The sequence below is a fragment of the Hyperolius riggenbachi genome, chromosome 1 (genome assembly GCF_040937935.1).
Source record: "Hyperolius riggenbachi isolate aHypRig1 chromosome 1, aHypRig1.pri, whole genome shotgun sequence".
Taxonomy (NCBI): Eukaryota; Metazoa; Chordata; class Amphibia; order Anura; family Hyperoliidae; genus Hyperolius; species Hyperolius riggenbachi.
Genome location: NC_090646.1, coordinates 15,820,502 through 15,837,598, shown reverse-complemented (window position 1 = coordinate 15,837,598; position 17,097 = coordinate 15,820,502). Strand labels below are relative to the sequence as shown.

At 51.4% G+C, this 17,097-nt stretch overlaps 1 protein-coding gene across 1 annotated transcript in view; it reads left to right on the top strand.

Moving 5' to 3' along the window:
* LOC137562497 (mucin-2-like) overlaps positions 1–17,097 on the top strand; it is a 142,407-nt gene that overhangs the window by 45,845 nt on the left and 79,465 nt on the right. The window contains exon 2 of the mRNA XM_068273895.1: positions 12,626–12,678. Within this exon, the coding sequence (XP_068129996.1) occupies positions 12,626–12,678 (53 nt within the window). The remainder of the gene's footprint in view (positions 1–12,625; positions 12,679–17,097) is intronic.

The following is a 17,097-nucleotide window of genomic DNA, read 5'->3' as shown; positions in this document are numbered from 1 at the left end:
GATTTACATTCTGAAATTTATCACTGGCGGTGACATCTTTAGTTCTGCCAGGTGATCTGTACGGAATGTTTATTACTGAGAGTTCTATGCACAGAGGGAGATGCTGGTAGGTGAGCAGTTGGAAAAAGCAGTTATTTCCCACAATGCAGTGAGGTTCACAGTCAACTTCATGACATCACACTGTGGGAGGGGTTTCACCAGAATATCAGCCATACAGACCCTCTGATGCTCTATTCGAGAAAAAGTACAGTACCAATGATTGAAGCTTTGTAGCACAGGAGCACTGGCCAGGACTCAGGTCAGATCCTGAAACGCTTCACTAAACCGTTTAGTGGTTTCAGAGAGCATTCTTCTAATAGTCCCAAAGATTTTGGACCTCTCTCATGTGGTTTCCAGGTTCTCGGTGGTTTCCAGGTGTTACTGAACAGCATAATATCATCCAAGCTTCTGCAGACCTCCTACAGCCACTGCAGAAGGTCCTTCACAGCCCACTGTAAGCTGGGAGGTGCATTCTCCATCCCATACAACATCACTGTAAACTCAAAGAGGCCAAATGGCACAAGGAACACCAGTTGTACCCGGGCGTCCTGCGTGGGGAACCTGCCAGTACCCATGGCTTGATAATCGTTTGATAAGCGTTGGCCAACAGTGTTTCCAGTGGTTGTACTGATGGTGGCGTCATTCTTTTGGTAATCTGAGGAGCATTTTCAGAAGCCAGAACCACGGGGATGGCACAAACACTGAGATTTCTAAAGTTTGCCAAACTCCCAGTCAATGTCAGACCTTTTACTGAAGTGTATAAAATGTGAGAGGTGCTTGGTTGGTGGGTGCAGTCTTGTGGATCAAGCAGTGCTAAGCTGCAGAGTTCCTCTCTATAAGTACTGCTATGTCTAAGTTACGCGGGTTCTGTGGTTAGTTCTCTACAACAAGTGTCAGAATCCCACCAACCTCAGAACATATGTATTACACGGTACATATCGGTAATTATAGGGACACGCTGACAACACTGAGAGCAAGACATGTGGTGACATCTATTTTCTTTCCTCCAAACAACAGCCGCACTAAATGCTAGTGGCTCGGGTAGTATAATAGGCCTCATCGGCTCGCTCCTAGAATTGGGCATGCTTGTTCCAGATGTGATACCACTGGCTGCATGCTTGTTCCAGGTGGGACTCCGCTGGCTGCATGCTTGTTCCTGGTGTGACTCTGCTGGCTGCATGCTTGTTCCAGGTGTGACTTCGCTGGCTGCATGCTTGTTCCAGACGTGACTCCACTGGCTGCATGCTTGTTCCAGGTGTGACTCCACTGGCTGCATGCTTGTTCCAGGTGTGACTCCGCTGGCTGCATGCTTGTTCCAGGTGTGACTCCACTGGCTGCATGCTTGTTCTAGGTGTGACTGCTGGCTGCATGCTTGTTCCAGGTGTGACTGCTGGCTGCATGCTTGTTCAAGGTGTGACTCCGCTGGCTGCATGCTTGTTCCGGGTGTGATTCCACTGGCTGCATGCTTGTTCAAGGTGTGACTCCGCTGCCTGCATGCTTGTTCCAGGTGTGACTCCGCTGGCTGCATGCTTGTTCCAGGTGTGATTCCACTGGCTGCATGTTTGTTCCAGGTGTGACTCCACTGGCTGCATGCTTGTTCCAGGTGTGACTGCTGGCTGCATGCTTGTTCCAGGTGTGACTCCGCTGGCTTTATGCTTGTTCCAGGTGTGACTCCGCTGGCTGCATGCTTGTTCCAGGTGTGACTCCGCTGGCTGCATGCTTGTTCCAGGTGTGACTCCGCTGGCTGCATGCTTGTTCCAGGTGTGACTCTGCTGGCTGCATGCTTGTTCCTGGTGTGACTCCGCTGGCTGCATGCTTGTTCCAGCTGTGACTATGCTGGCTGCATGCTTGTTCCAGGCGTGACTCCCCTGGCTGCATGCTTGTTCCAGGTGACTGCTGGCTGCATGCTTGTTCCAGGTGTGACTCTGCTGGCTGCATGCTTGTTCCTGGTGTGACTCTGCTGGCTGCATGCTTGTTCCAGCTGTGACTATGCTGGCTGCATGCTTGTTCCAGGCGTGACTCCCCTGGCTGCATGCTTGTTCCAGGTGACTGCTGGCTGCATGCTTGTTCCAGGTGTGACTCTGCTGGCTGCATGCTTGTTCCAGGGGTGACTCCACTGGCTGCATGCTTGTTCCAGATGTTTCTACTGGCTGCATGCTTGTTCCAGGTGTGACTCCACTGGCTGCATGCTTGTTCCAGGTGTGACTCCGCTGGCTGCATGCTTGTTCCAGGTGTGACTCCGCTGGCTGCCTGCTTGTTCCAGGTGTGACTCCGCTGGCTGCATACTTGTTCCAGGGGTGACTCCTCTGGCTGCATGTTTGTTCCAGGTGTGACTCAGCTGGCTGCATGCTGGTTCCAGGTGTGACTCTGCTGGCTGCATGCTTGTTCCAGGTGTGCCTCTGCTGGCTGCATGTTTGTTCCAGGTGTGACTCTGCTGGCTGCATGCTTGTACCAGGTGGGACTCCGCTGGCTGCATGCTTGTTCCAGGTGTGACTCCACTGGCCGCATGCTTGTTCCAGGTGTGACTCCACTGGCCGCATGCTTGTTCCAGGTGTGACTCCACTGGCTGCATGCTTGTTCCAGGTGTGCCTCTGCTGGCTGCATGCTTGTTCCAGGTGTGACTGCACTGGCTGCATGCTTGTTCCAGGTGTGACTGTCCTGGCTGCATGCTTGTTCCAGGTGTGACTCCGCTGGCTGCATGCTTGTTCCAGGTGTGACTCCACTGGCTGCATGCTTGTTCCAGGTATGGCTCCACTGGCTGCATGCTTGTTCCAGGTGTGTCTCCACTGGCTGCATGCTTGTTCTAGGTGTGACTCCGCTGGCTGCATGCTTGTTCCAGGTGTCACTCCACTGGCTGCATGCTTGTTCCAGGTGTGACTCCGCTGGCTGCATGCTTGTTCCAGGTGTGACTCCACTGGCTGCATGCTTGTTCCAGGTGTGCCTCTGCTGGCTGCATGCTTGTTCCAGGTGTGACTGCACTGGCTGCATGCTTGTTCCGGGTGTGACTCCACTGGCTGCATGCTTGTTCCAGGTGTGACTCCGCTGGCTGCATGCCTGTTCCAGGTGTGACTCTGCTGGCTGCATGCTTGTTCCAGGTGTGACTCCGTTGGCTACATGCTTGTTCCAGGTGTGACTCTGCTGGCTGCATGCTTGTTCCAGGTGTGACTCCGCTGGCTGCATGCTTGTTCCAGGTGTGACTCCACTGGCTGCATGCTTGTTCCAGGTATGGCTCCACTGGCTGCATGCTTGTTCCAGGTGTGGCTCCACTGGCTGCATGCTTGTTCCAGGTGTGACTCCAATGGCTGCATGCTTGTTCCAGGTGTGACTCCGCTGGCTGCATGCTTGTTCCAGGTGACTGCTGGCTGCATGCTTGTTCCAGGTGTGACTCTGCTGGCTGCATGCTTGTTCCTGGTGTGACTCTGCTGGCTGCATGCTTGTTCCAGCTGTGACTATGCTGGCTGCATGCTTGTTCCAGGCGTGACTCCCCTGGCTGCATGCTTGTTCCAGGTGACTGCTGGCTGCATGCTTGTTCCAGGTGTGACTCTGCTGGCTGCATGCTTGTTCCAGGGGTGACTCCACTGGCTGCATGCTTGTTCCAGATGTTTCTACTGGCTGCATGCTTGTTCCAGGTGTGACTCCACTGGCTGCATGCTTGTTCCAGGTGTGACTCCGCTGGCTGCATGCTTGTTCCAGGTGTGACTCCGCTGGCTGCCTGCTTGTTCCAGGTGTGACTCCGCTGGCTGCATGCTTGTTCCAGGGGTGACTCCTCTGGCTGCATGTTTGTTCCAGGTGTGACTCAGCTGGCTGCATGCTGGTTCCAGGTGTGACTCTGCTGGCTGCATGCTTGTTCCAGGTGTGCCTCTGCTGGCTGCATGTTTGTTCCAGGTGTGACTCTGCTGGCTGCATGCTTGTACCAGGTGGGACTCCGCTGGCTGCATGCTTGTTCCAGATGTGACACCACTGGCTGCATGCTTGTTCCAGGTGTGACTCCACTGGCTGCACGCTTGTTCCAGGTGTGACTCCACTGGCTGCATGCTTGTTCTGGGTGACTCCGCTAGCTGCATGCTTGTTCCAGGTGTGACTCCACTTGCCGCATGCTTGTTCCAGGTGTGACTCCACTGGCCACATGCTTGTTCCAGGTGTGACTCCACTGGCCGCATGCTTGTTCCAGGTGTGACTCCACTGGCTGCATGCTTGTTCCAGGTGTGCCTCTGCTGGCTGCATGCTTGTTCCAGGTGTGACTGCACTGGCTGCATGCTTGTTCCAGGTGTGACTCCCCTGGCTGCATGCTTGTTCCAGGTGTGACTCCCCTGGCTGCATGCTTGTTCCAGGTGTGACTCCACTGGCTGCATGCTTGTTCCAGGTATGGCTCCACTGGCTGCATGCTTGTTCCAGGTGTGTCTCCACTGGCTGCATGCTTGTTCTAGGTGTGACTCCGCTGGCTGCATGCTTGTTCCAGGTGTCACTCCACTGGCTGCATGCTTGTTCCAGGTGTGACTCCGCTGGCTGCATGCTTGTTCCAGGTGTGACTCCACTGGCTGCATGCTTGTTCCAGGTGTGCCTCTGCTGGCTGCATGCTTGTTCCAGGTGTGACTGCACTGGCTGCATGCTTGTTCCGGGTGTGACTCCGCTGGCTGCATGCTTGTTCCAGGTGTGACTCCGCTGGCTGCATGCCTGTTCCAGGTGTGACTCCGCTGGCTGCATGCTTGTTCCAGGTGTGACTCCGTTGGCTGCATGCTTGTTCCAGGTGTGACTCTGCTGGCTGCATGCTTGTTCCAGGTGTGACTCCGCTGGCTGCATGCTTGTTCCAGGTGTGGCTCCGCTGGCTGCATGCTTGTTCCAGGTGTGGCTCCACTGGCTGCATGCTTGTTCCAGGTGTGGCTCCACTGGCTGCATGCTTGTTCCAGGTGTGACTCCAATGGCTGCATGCTTGTTCCAGGTGTGACTCCGCTGGCTGCATGCTTGTTCCAGGTGTGGCTCCGCTGGCTGCATGCTTGTTCCAGGTGTCACTCCACTGGCTGCATGCTTGTTCCAGGTGTGACTCCGCTGGCTGCATGCTTGTTCCAGGTGTGACTCCGCTGGCTGCATGCTTGTTCCAGGTGTGACTCCGCTGGCTGCATGCTTGTTCCAGGTGTGACTCCGCTGGCTGCATGCTTGTTCCAGGTGTGACTCCGCTGGCTGCATGCTTGTTCCAGGTGTCACTCCGCTGGCTGCATGCTTGCTCCAGGTGTGACTCTGCTGGCTGCATACTTGTTCCAGGTGTGGCTCCGCTGGCTGCATGCTTGTTCCAGGTGTCACTCCGCTTGCTGCATGCTTGCTCCAGGTGTGACTCTGCTGGCTGCATGCTTGTTCCAGGTGTGGTTCCGCTGGCTGCATGCTTGTTCCAAGTGTGACTCCACTATCTGCATGCTTGTTCCAGGTGTGACTCCACTGGCTGCATGCTTGTTCCAGGTGTGACTCCACTGGCTGCATGCTTGTTCCAGGTGTGACTCCACTGGCTGCATGCTTGTTCCAGGTGTGACTCCGCTGGCTGCATGCTTGCTCCAGGTGTGACTCTGCTGGCTGCATACTTGTTCCAGGTGTGGTTCCGCTGGCTGCATGCTTGTTCCAGGTGTGACTCTGCTGGCTGCATACTTGTTCCAGGTGTGACTCCGCTGGCTGCATGCTTGTTCCAGGTGTGGCTCCGCTGGCTGCATGCTTGTTCCAGGTGTGACTCCACTGGCTGCTCTTGTGCTGATAGTGTGATCATACACACTGGTAGCATTAGGGAGAAGGCGCTGCGGTGTGGTTAGAGTGCCAGCTCTTGTGCTGAGAGTCTGTGACCATACACACTGGCAGGTCTAAGGAAGAGGTGATATTGGGTGATAAGAGTGCTAGCTCTTGTACACAGCGGGTGTATTGGCACACACAGGCCGGCACAGGCGGGGGGATGGTAGCGCAGCGGGCTTTGAGTATCCGGTGTGGATTGGGGACAATAGGGACATTCCTGAGATATTTACATATTCTTCTGGCATCTTAAGTGAGATGTGAGTGGAATGAAAACTCTCTGTGTTGATTAACCCCCTGAGTGTCAGGAAGAGCTGTGAGCGTAGAGTGAGTGTCAGGACGGGCTGTGAGCGTAGAGTGAGTGTCAGGGCGGGCTGTGAGCGTAGAGTGAGTGTCAGGGCGGGCTGTGAGCGTAGAGTGAGTGTCAGGACGGGCTGTGAGCGTAGAGTGAGTGTCAGGGCGGGCTGTGAGCGTAGAGTGAGTGTCAGGGCGGGCTGTGAGCGTAGAGTGAGTGTCAGGACGGGCTGTGAGCGTAGAGTGAGTGTCAGGACGGGCTGTGAGCGTAGAGTGAGTGTCAGGACGGGCTGTGAGCGTAGAGTGAGTGTCAGGGCGGGCTGTGAGCGTAGAGTGAGTGTCAGGGCGGGCTGTGAGCGTAGAGTGAGTGTCAGGGCGGGCTGTGAGCGTAGAGTGAGTGTCAGGGCGGGCTGTGAGCGTAGAGTGAGTGTCAGGGCGGGCTGTGAGCGTAGAGTGAGTGTCAGGGCGGGCTGTGAGCGTAGAGTGAGTGTCAGGACGGGCTGTGAACGTAGAATGAGTGTCAGGACGGGCTGTGAGCGTAGAGTGAGTGTCAGGGCGGGCTGTGAGCGTAGAGTGAGTGTCAGGGCGGGCTGTGAGCGTAGAGTGAGTGTCAGGGCGGGCTGTGAGCGTAGAGTGAGTGTCAGGGCGGGCTGTGAGCGTAGAGTGAGTGTCAGGACGGGCTGTCAGCGTAGAGTGAGTGTCAGGACGGGCTGTGAACGTAGAATGAGTGTCAGGACGGGCTGTGAACGTAGAATGAGTGTCAGGACGGGCTGTGAGCGTAGAGTGAGTGTCAGGGCGGGCTGTGAGCGTAGAGTGAGTGTCAGGGCGGGCTGTGAGCGTAGAGTGAGTGTCAGGGCGGGCTGTGAGCGTAGAGTGAGTGTCAGGGCGGGCTGTGAGCGTAGAGTGAGTGTCAGGGCGGGCTGTGAGCGTAGAGTGAGTGTCAGGACGGGCTGTCAGCGTAGAGTGAGTGTCAGGACGGGCTGTGAACGTAGAATGAGTGTCAGGACGGGCTGTGAGCGTAGAGTGCGTGTGAGAGAACTTGGGGGGCAGATCACTCATATCTTGGGACAGATCACGATTTCCCCCACACACATCAGAGAAATATTGCCATGTGACTCGTCACAACAAGAGAAGCTAATGACGCTGTAAGTGTGGCTTGCATATAAATTGACTTCAAATCAATAAAGATCGTCAGGGAGGGAACTGGATTGGCGCAGCAGCGCATGGGTGGTGGGAAGGTTCTGCACATGCATACTACATAACAACTCGTTGTGCGCATGTGTAGGGCGCTCCCGGCTGCCGGACCAGCACTTGCGCAGCAGTGCACGACCTGACAAGATTAGCTGCATGCTTGTTGCAGGTGTGTGATTCAGACACTACTGCAGCCAAACAGATCAGCAGGGCAGCCAGGCAACTGGTATTGTTTAATAGGAAATAAATATGGCAGCCTCCACATCTCTCTTGTTGCAGTTGTCCTCCCACTGCAAGACTGAATCGCTACTGCCGATGAACAAAGTTTCCGCAATCTTTATACTAAAGATTTTAGCATCAGCAATAGAAGACAATAAGATTACCAATGATATGAACATTACACAAAGAAGGATGTGATTTGGGGAAAGATCTGTAGACTTTAGTGAAAAGATCTTTAAAGATTTGTATACATGGGGAGATGCAGATGCTGAACAAAGTGATCCGATTTGATCCATCATGATAGCCTTTCAAAATGCACGAGCTTTGTCATACATTGGCCGTCCGTAACCATTCTTTACCGCTGTGTTCTTAAAAGATAGTTACACGATGTTAGTTGGAATGATTGTTCATCTGAGGTTCTGTGGGTATGGACCGTTAGGCCTGTGATCGCTGTGCAGCCCGATGTCAGGGACTGCGTTCCCTCGTATGGAATTTGGAGAATGCTCCCGGAGTGATCGCGTCCATAGAATGCGCCCAGCGGATTCCTGCGGAAGATGTGCTCTGCATGTGTATCGCACATGTTTGTGGCTTCTCCACACACTAATATTTCTTATTGTTTTTCCACCTTACTCCTCACCAGGCCCCACACTGGTGACCCCCTCCGAGATTTCTCTAGAACTCTCAGCCAAGGCCTCCTCCAACTATCCCCCCTCCTCCTTCCCCCATACAGGCTGCAAGCCCTGCTTCCCTGTAGACTACAAAACAAGGCTAATTATTGCTGCTAATGACTCTGCAGGAAGGAAACAGACCAGAGGAACATAATAGGGCGACCAGAAGGCCTCATCCTCTCAGTGTAAACTTCAGTCTGTCCTGTTATCAGACAGTTGTTGGGAGAGACATGTCTGCATGCTTCGGGGCTCTGCCTAATTATCCAACTTCTCCAACATTTCACAAGATTAATTTTCCCTCAACTCCTCCTTCATCTTCCTCGGTTTTTAACACAGTTGACCAATCTCGACTACTGCTGGGAACCTCGGACTCTATGAGCAACCATGACATGACGCTATTGTGGTTTCCATGCTGATCACACTGGCCCTTCAAGATGACATTCCGTAATGTTTTGTTCTCCTCCCTCCTGTTGTTCTGTTTTGGTCCCTCCAATACTCTTGACTGTCTTCTTACTCAATACTACCCACCTTTGTCAAACTTTTTTTCTTTGGTCTCCAATATTATTTCTACATTGATATCACCATGATAAACCTGCCCACCCACTGATCTGTCTCCGCCTGTCCTCACTGTCACTTCTCATTCTCAGTTGTCACCTATCTCTTCATGGATGTATGATAGGTACCTAAAGCCCTATAAAACTGAGATGTCCTCCTCTATTTCACTCCCTGGCGTCTGTCTGTGAGATTGGCCTTCCCTCCCTCCATCATGAACATCTCCATGTCCATGCGTTCAGCCTCTCTACCCCCACCACTTCTTAAACCAGGATACCTGGAGAGTCTTGATACATGTCCTTAAAATGTCTCACCTTGATTATGACGGCATATTTCTTTGGTCTGCCACTAACCAGACTGTCACCTCAATGGTTTGTTGTGACGTCTGCTGCAAGATGCTTCCACCCTTTACACCACTCCTCTTCACTGGATTCCAATCAACCTCATAAGTTTTGCCTTCAAAATATTTCTTAACTCATAAACACCTATAGCTCTGACCAGATACAGAAATCACAATCTTGACTGCACCGATCCAGCGCTGCGACCCAAACATATTTGGCTTGTCGAATACGTTCTTGTGGCCACAGTCGCGTCTGTGTATGAGCACACCTGCACTACATGGGCGCAAGAACGGCCTTGTAATTGTTTCCTTATCAAATGTGACCAAACTATTGTAGGAAAGAGTCTGAAAATGATGATCTGATAGAATCAGATTGCTTGTTTTCAAAGCACTTCAAAGAGTGGTTTACGATCGTTTTGAAATCGTACATTCAAAGCGGATGTTCTGAACCCCATCTGTGCGTGAATGCATTACCGATAATTTAAAAAAATCCACTAGAATAGTCTTTACATCAAAATCTACATATTACATTTTTTAAAAAAAATAAATTAGATTTTTGCAGGAGAGAAATCAGTATGACGTATTCACACTGGGCTGATTTGCGGGTGTTTTCTGCACATTTGGGAATCTCTGACGATCGCTAGCAGTTTGAAATGCGCTAGGGTCATTTAAAGTACATGGCGGCGATCTCACTGCAGCGATCGCCGGCGATTTGTGGAAAACGTGGTGCATGCAGCACTTTTATCAAGATTTCAGAGCGATTGCTATTGAAATGTTAAAAAATCCGAATACCCATCATTCAAAAATCGCACAATTGTCCAGTTAAAAATATGCAAAAATGCAAAAAAGTCCCTGTTGCAAAACGCTAGTGATTTTGCTAGCGTTTTTCAATCCCCAACGTGAATGGGCTTAGTAAAGATGTGTTCTTTCGAGCCTGTTCATTTTTCTGAAAGCTCAGCAAACTTTTCTGAACAATTTCACCTTTGTGAAAATGTGTAAATTCTCACCAGAATTTCAGCACAACGAGAATGACCTAAGTGTCCACCTGTGGTCGGCACTGATGTGAGAGAGCTTTATTTGCGCAATGTACACTTGTATAATCTTCCATAGGTAACGACCTTCTGATTGGGTGGCTCAAGCTTGTTATCCAACCCTGTTTATTGTATACAGTACTTCTCTTTAACATATTAGCACATTATTGCTCAAAAATAAGAAGAAGAGCTCCATTCAGACAGTTGTGGTCACCGTGAGGGGAGGTCTCATCATTGAACAATTCCAGACAGTTCTTTACAGCTCCATCCAGTAGAGGCTTGGGTAACAAAGATCTCCCGCCTAGATGTTTACGGGCTTCTCGTGTCTCCTGGCTGGTGTTATGGGCTTTGTAAAAAATAAACTTTAGCAGATTTTTTTGTGGTTTTTAAAAGGTTTTTATTACTTGTATAGAATGCAGATAAGAAGAACTGGCACAAGTAGATAAGTCATTGTAAAACCAGATTGACAATACGTGACTAGAAAGCCAGGAACTCAGTAGTTTCTCATTTGTACCAAAGGACAGCATGAATCTTCAGCCTTGTATACACGCCTAGATGGAACTCGTTCTGATGCCTTCCGCACCCCAGTTATGCTACATGTAGCTCAAAGCCTTCTACACACACTAGAATAGGGGGTCGAAAACTACCACCTCTGCTGAGAATATTCTAGCCTTAATACAGCGGCCCCTACCATAACATCCAGGGTTTTGTATCATCTTATCAATGAGGCTAAGGTCCTCCAAGATTGTGACCAACTGAGCTCCCCACGTACCACTCCTTGATGATGGTTGGTCCTCCATGTACCGGCCCCCGACCCTGGTACCATGGTGTAGAACGTCTTTGGCATCTGCTGTCTGACACCAAGCGCTGGCTGAAGCAGAACCTTGTGTGATATGTTTGTTCCTCTGATATGAGCAAGAGAATGCAGATATACCTGATTTTCAATATTTTCTGTTTTATTTTTCTTGCCTATCTTGCCTTTCTTCAGACTCCTTTCCACCTGTCCTGGTAATGGCTGCCACTTCTTCTCTTTTTCCTCATGTTCTTCTGTTTGTGGTGTGCTTCATCCTGTGTCTCTAGACTACATCGTACTCCTGCTGGTAGCGGTTATTCCTATCTGCCTCATACCTCATCCTCATGCCCAGCACGTGCCATGGCTACTTCTCTCTGCCACCTGCTCCAGCCTCATAGCTAAGTTATGGCTACTTTTCTGCTGCCTGCCTCCAGCCTGTTTTATAGTTGCCCTTCTGCTGCCTGCCTCCAGCATGTACCATGGTTACCACTCTGCTACCTGCCTCCACCCTGTACTATGGATTTCCTTCTGCTGTCTGCCTCCAGCATGTACTGTGCCGGTAGTTATCCTCATGCTACCTGCCTCCAGCCTGTACTATGGTTACCCTTCTGCTGCCTGCCTCCAGCCTGTACTACAGTTACCCTTCTGCTGCCTGCCTCCAGCCTGTACTACGGTTACCCTTCTGCTGCCTGCCTCCAGCCTGTACTACGGTTACCCTTCTGATGCCTGCCTCCAGCCTGTACTACAGTTACCCTTACGCTTCAGCCTCATAGCTAAGTTATGCCTACTTTTCTGCTGCCTGCCTCCAGCCTGTTTTATAGTTGCCCTTCTGCTGCCTGCCTCCAGCATGTACCATGGTTACCACTCTGCTGCCTGCCTCCACCCTGTACTATGGTTTTCCTTCTGCTGCCTGCCTCCAGCATGTACTGTACCGGTAGTTATCCTCATGCTACCTGCCTCCAGCCTGTACTATGGTTACCCTTCTGCTGCCTGCCTCCAGCCTGTACTACAGTTACCCTTCTGCTGCCTGCCTCCAACCTGTACTATGATTACCCTTCTGCTGTCTGCCCACAGCCTGTACTATGGTTTTTCTTCTGCTGCCTGTCTCCAGCATGTACTATGGTTACCCTTCTGCTGCCTGCCTCCAGCCTGTACTATGGTTTTCCTTCTGCTGCCTGCCTCCAGCATGTACTATACAGGTAGTTACCCTTATGCTGCCTGCCTTCAGCCTGCCTGCCTCCAGTAGTTACATTTCTGCTGCCTGCCTCCTGCCTGTACTATGGTTACCCTTCTGCTGCTTGCCTCCAGCCCGTACTTTGGTTACCCCTTAACTGCCTGCTTCCAGCCTGTACTATGGTAACCCTTCTGCTTCCTGCCTCCAGCATGTACTACGGTTACCCTTCTGCTTCCTGCCTCCTGCCTGTACTATGGTTACCCTTCTGCTGCTTGCCTCCAGCCCGTACTTTGGTTACCCCTTAGCTGCCTGCCTCCAGCCAGTATCTATGGCTACCCTTCTGCTGCCTGCCTCCAGCATGTACTACGGTTACCCTTCTGCTTCCTGCCTCCTGCCTGTACTATGGTTACCCTTCTGCTGCCTGCCTCCAGCCTGTATTATGTACACTCTTCTCTGCTGCCTGCCTCAGCCTCCTGCTCATGCTGTAGATATTTCTGTACTTCCACATTGCTGAGATATGATTGATGTATTAAATCAGCTGTTTCTTTTCTTTCTCAGGGCCGTCTTCACATACGAGAAAAGATGGAATCTAAAGCTGATGGATTCTGGAGGTGAGTGAGATATGTCCACCTTCGTTATGCTACATTTTGTTGTTCTCCCGTGTTTGTGTGGGTTTCCCCTGGCACTCCAGTTTCCTCCCACATCCCAAAACATACAGATAAGTTAATTGGCTTCCCCCTAAATTGGCCCTAGACTACAATACATACACTGCACGATACACGATACATACATAGACCTAGGACTATGGTAAGGATTAGATTGTGAACCCCTCTGAGGGACAGTTATTGACAAGACTATATATACTCTGTACAGCGCTGCATATGTTGGTGCTATATAAACACTAAATAGTAATAATACTTAAAACTCTTGTGCTGGTCTCCTAGAGCAGATAAGGAATGAGGTCCAGGAAGGAGCAGGGAAGTCCAGGTGTGCCCATGAGGATTGTAAAATTACCAAAAAAATCAAAACTTTTTGTATTATTTTTATTATTTATTTTATTTATAAAACTCCAACCTATTACACAACGCTGCACAATAGATAAATGGGTTATCTGACAGTGAGGTTCCATAATCCTGCTGGAAACACTAAGGCGAGGGCCGTGCTAGAGGCTTACAATCTAAATGGTGAGGGTATAGACACAATAGAGGGTGCCCAGCAGAACACATTATGGTGCTGGTGTAGGGGGGTACACGAGCATGAAAAGGTGAACTTTGAGGACTTGTTTGGAGGTATTAAAGGTGGAGGCGAGTCTATGGCTGGTGGGAGCGAGTTCCAGAGAGTGGGGGCAGCCCTAGTGGAGTCCTGCAATCGTGCATGGGAGTGAGATATGCGGTGTGTGCGAACAACAGGCGCAGGTTGTTGGTGCTTCAGAGGGGGCAGGCCGGTATGTAGATCGGGCAGGTCCCGTGCTCTGATTTGTAGGCCAAGCTCAGCATTTTGAAGCTGATCCTGAAGTGGATGAGGAGCCAGTGGAGAGCTTTGAGTTGTGGAGGCGCTGTGATGAGAGAAGTTCATCAGTCTGGCTGTCGCATTCATTACCGATTGAAGGGGGCAAAACGGTTAGAGGGGAGGCCTGATAAAAGAGAATTGCAAAAGTCCAGGCGGGAGATGACAAGGGCATGGATGATGAGTGTGGTGGTATTAGGGGACTGGTTGGAGCGGATCCTGGAGATGTTGCGGAGGTGGAAGTTGCAGGATCAAGTAATACATTAGAGGGGAGGGATCGTGATATGCATATCTGGGAGGAGCTGTACAGGGGGTGAGAAGCTCATTCTTGTGCAGATTAGGCTTCAGGAACCTGGCGGTCATCTAGGAGGAAATGTATGTGAGGCAGGTCCATGGTGGAAGAGGAGAGATCCTCCACGGTGTGGAGGAATATCTGGGTGTCGTTGATATACAGGTGGGTGGTAGTTGAATTAAATGGAGATGATTTCTCCAGTCGAGATGGTGTAGAGTGAGAACAATAAGGGTCTCAGGACGGAGCCTTGGGGTACACCAACCGAGAGGGAGTGAGGGAGAGGAGGGTGTAGCAATAGAGGTTGTGACCGCATCGGGCCGGAGGGGGCCCAAAGTGCCCTCCCTCAGCTGCAGTATTAGCTTTCTATTGGTCCTGTGCTCATAATAATCACTTCTATAGATACTTTGAATAGTGGTAATCAGTAACAAGCTGCTCCCCATCCCCTTCTTGCACCTCTGACACTGTAGTTGCCATTGGCAGGGATTGCTATGTATAGAGTGCTTGGGGGTAATCAGTAACAAGCTGCTCCCTATCCCCTTCTTGCCCCTCTGACACTGTAATTGCCATTGGCAGGGATTGCTATGTATAGAGTGCTTGGGGGTAATCAGTAACAAGCTGTTCCCCATCCCCTTCTTGCTCCTCTGACACTGTAGTTGCCATTGGCAGGGATTGCTATGTATAGAGTGCTTGGGGGTAATCAGTAACAAGCTGCTCCCCATCCCCTTCTTGCACCTCTGACACTGTAGTTGCCATTGGCAGGGATTGCTATGTATAGAGTGCTTGGGGGGTAATCAGTAACAAGCTGTTCCCCATCCCCTTCTTGCACCTCTGACACTGTAGTTGCCATTGGCAGGGATTGCTATGTATAGAGTGCTTGGGGGTAATCAGTAACAAGCTGCTCCCTATCCCCTTCTTGCACCTCTGACACTGTAGTTGCCATTGGCAGGGATTGCTATGTATAGAGTGCTTGGGGGTAATCAGTAACAAGCTGCTCCCCATCCCCTTCTTGCACCTCTGACACTGTAGTTGCCATTGGCAGGGATTGCTATGTATAGAGTGCTTGGGGGTAATCAGTAACAAGCTGCTCCCCATCCCCTTCTTGCCTCTCTGACACTGTAGTTGCCATTGGCAGGGATTGCTATGTATAGAGTGCTTGGGGGGTAATCAGTAACAAGCTGTTCCCCATCCCCTTCTTGCACCTCTGACACTGTAGCTGCCATTGGCAGGGATTGCTATGTATAGAGTGCTTGGGGGTAATCAGTAACAAGCTGTCCCCCATCCCCTTCTTGCACCTCTGACACTGTAGTTGCCATTGGCAGGGATTGCTATGTATAGAGTGCTTGGGGGGTAATCAGTAACAAGCTGCTCCCCATCCCCTTCTTGCACCTCTGACACTGTAGTTGCCATTGGCAGGGATTGCTATGTATAGAGTGCTTGGGGGTAATCAGTAACAAGCTGCTCCCCATCCCCTTCTTGCCTCTCTGACACTGTAGTTGCCATTGGCAGGGATTGCTATGTATAGAGTGCTTGGGGGTAATCAGTAACAAGCTGCTCCCCATCCCCTTCTTGCCTCTCTGACACTGTAGTTGCCATTGGCAGGGATTGCTATGTATAGAGTGCTTGGGGGGTAATCAGTAACAAGCTGTTCCCCATCCCCTTCTTGCACCTCTGACACTGTAGTTGCCATTGGCAGGGATTGCTATGTATAGAGTGCTTGGGGGGTAATCAGTAACAAGCTGCTCCCCGCCCCCTTCTTGCTCCTCTGACACTGTAGTTGCCATTGGCAGGGATTGCTATGTATAGAGTGCTTGGGGGTAATCAGTAACAAGCTGTTCCCCATCCCCTTCTTGCTCCTCTGACACTGTAGCTGCCATTGGCAGGGATTGCTATGTATATAGTGCTTGGGGGTAATCAGTAACAAGCTGCTCCCCATCCCCTTCTTGTACCTCTGACACTGTAGTTGCCATTGGCAGGGATTGCTATGTATAGAGTGCTTGGGGGTAATCAGTAACAAGCTGCTCCCCATTCCCTTCTTGCACCTCTGACACTGTAGTTGCCATTGGCAGGGATTGCTATATATAGAGTGCTTGGGGGTAATCAGTAACAAGCTGCTCCCCATCCCCTTCTTGCTCCTCTGACACTGTAGCTGCCATTGGCAGGGATTGCTATGTATATAGTGCTTGGGGGTAATCAGTAACAAGCTGTTCCCCATCCCCTTCTTGCACCTCTGACACTGTAGTTGCCATTGGCAGGTTTTGGAGCGCCGTATGAATTGTTATGTATAGAGTGCTTGGGGGCCCCATTGTAAAACTCGGGGCCCACAGCTTCTTAGCTACACCACTGGGAGTCGTTGAAGGATGTTGTGAAGGAGAAGTAGGAGAAGGTCCCGGCTAAGGCTGGGTCATGGATACCCATACTGCAGGGAATGGAGGAGGAGGGAGTGGCTGGGGGGAGGTCCAGGAGGAGCAGGATGGAGTGTTTACCTTCGGCTTTGGCAAGGGGAAAGGTCATTGACCACTATGGCGACGGCTGGTTTGGTAGAATGAGCCAGTTGAAATCTGGATTGCAGGGGATTGAAAGAGGCCCTGGTGGTGAGATCTCAGTGCACCTGAGTTCCCATCTCTGCACACCACCTGCACCCATTACCAGAGGCTCCTCCCCTGCTGCATTCTTTTATCTCTCAGGGACTCTGGTGGTGAGATCTCAGTGCACCTGAGTTCCCAGCTCTGCCCACCTGCTGCACCCATTACCAGAGGCTCCTCCCCTGCTGGCTCCTCCTATCTCTCAGTGGCTCTGGTGGTGAGATCTCTGTGCACCTGAGTTCCCAGCTCTGCCCACCTGCTGCACCCATTACCAGAGGCTCCTCCCCTGCTGGCTCCTCCTATCTCTCAGTGGCTCTGGTGGTGAGATCTCTGTGCACCTGAGTTCCCAGCTCTGCCCACCTGCTGCACCCATTACCAGAGGCTCCTCCCCCTGCTGGATTCTTCTATCTCTCAGGCATCTGATGGTGAGATCTCTGTGCACCTGAGTTCCCAGCTCTGCACACCTGCTGCTCCCATTACCAGAGGCTCCTCCCCCTGCTGGATTCTCCTATCTCTCAGGGGCTCTGGTGGTGAGATCTCTGTGCACCTGAGTTCCCAGCTCTGCCCACCTGCTGCACCCATTACCAGAGGCTCCTCCCCCTGCTGGATTCTTCTATCTCTCAGGCATCTGATGGTGAGATCTCAGTGCA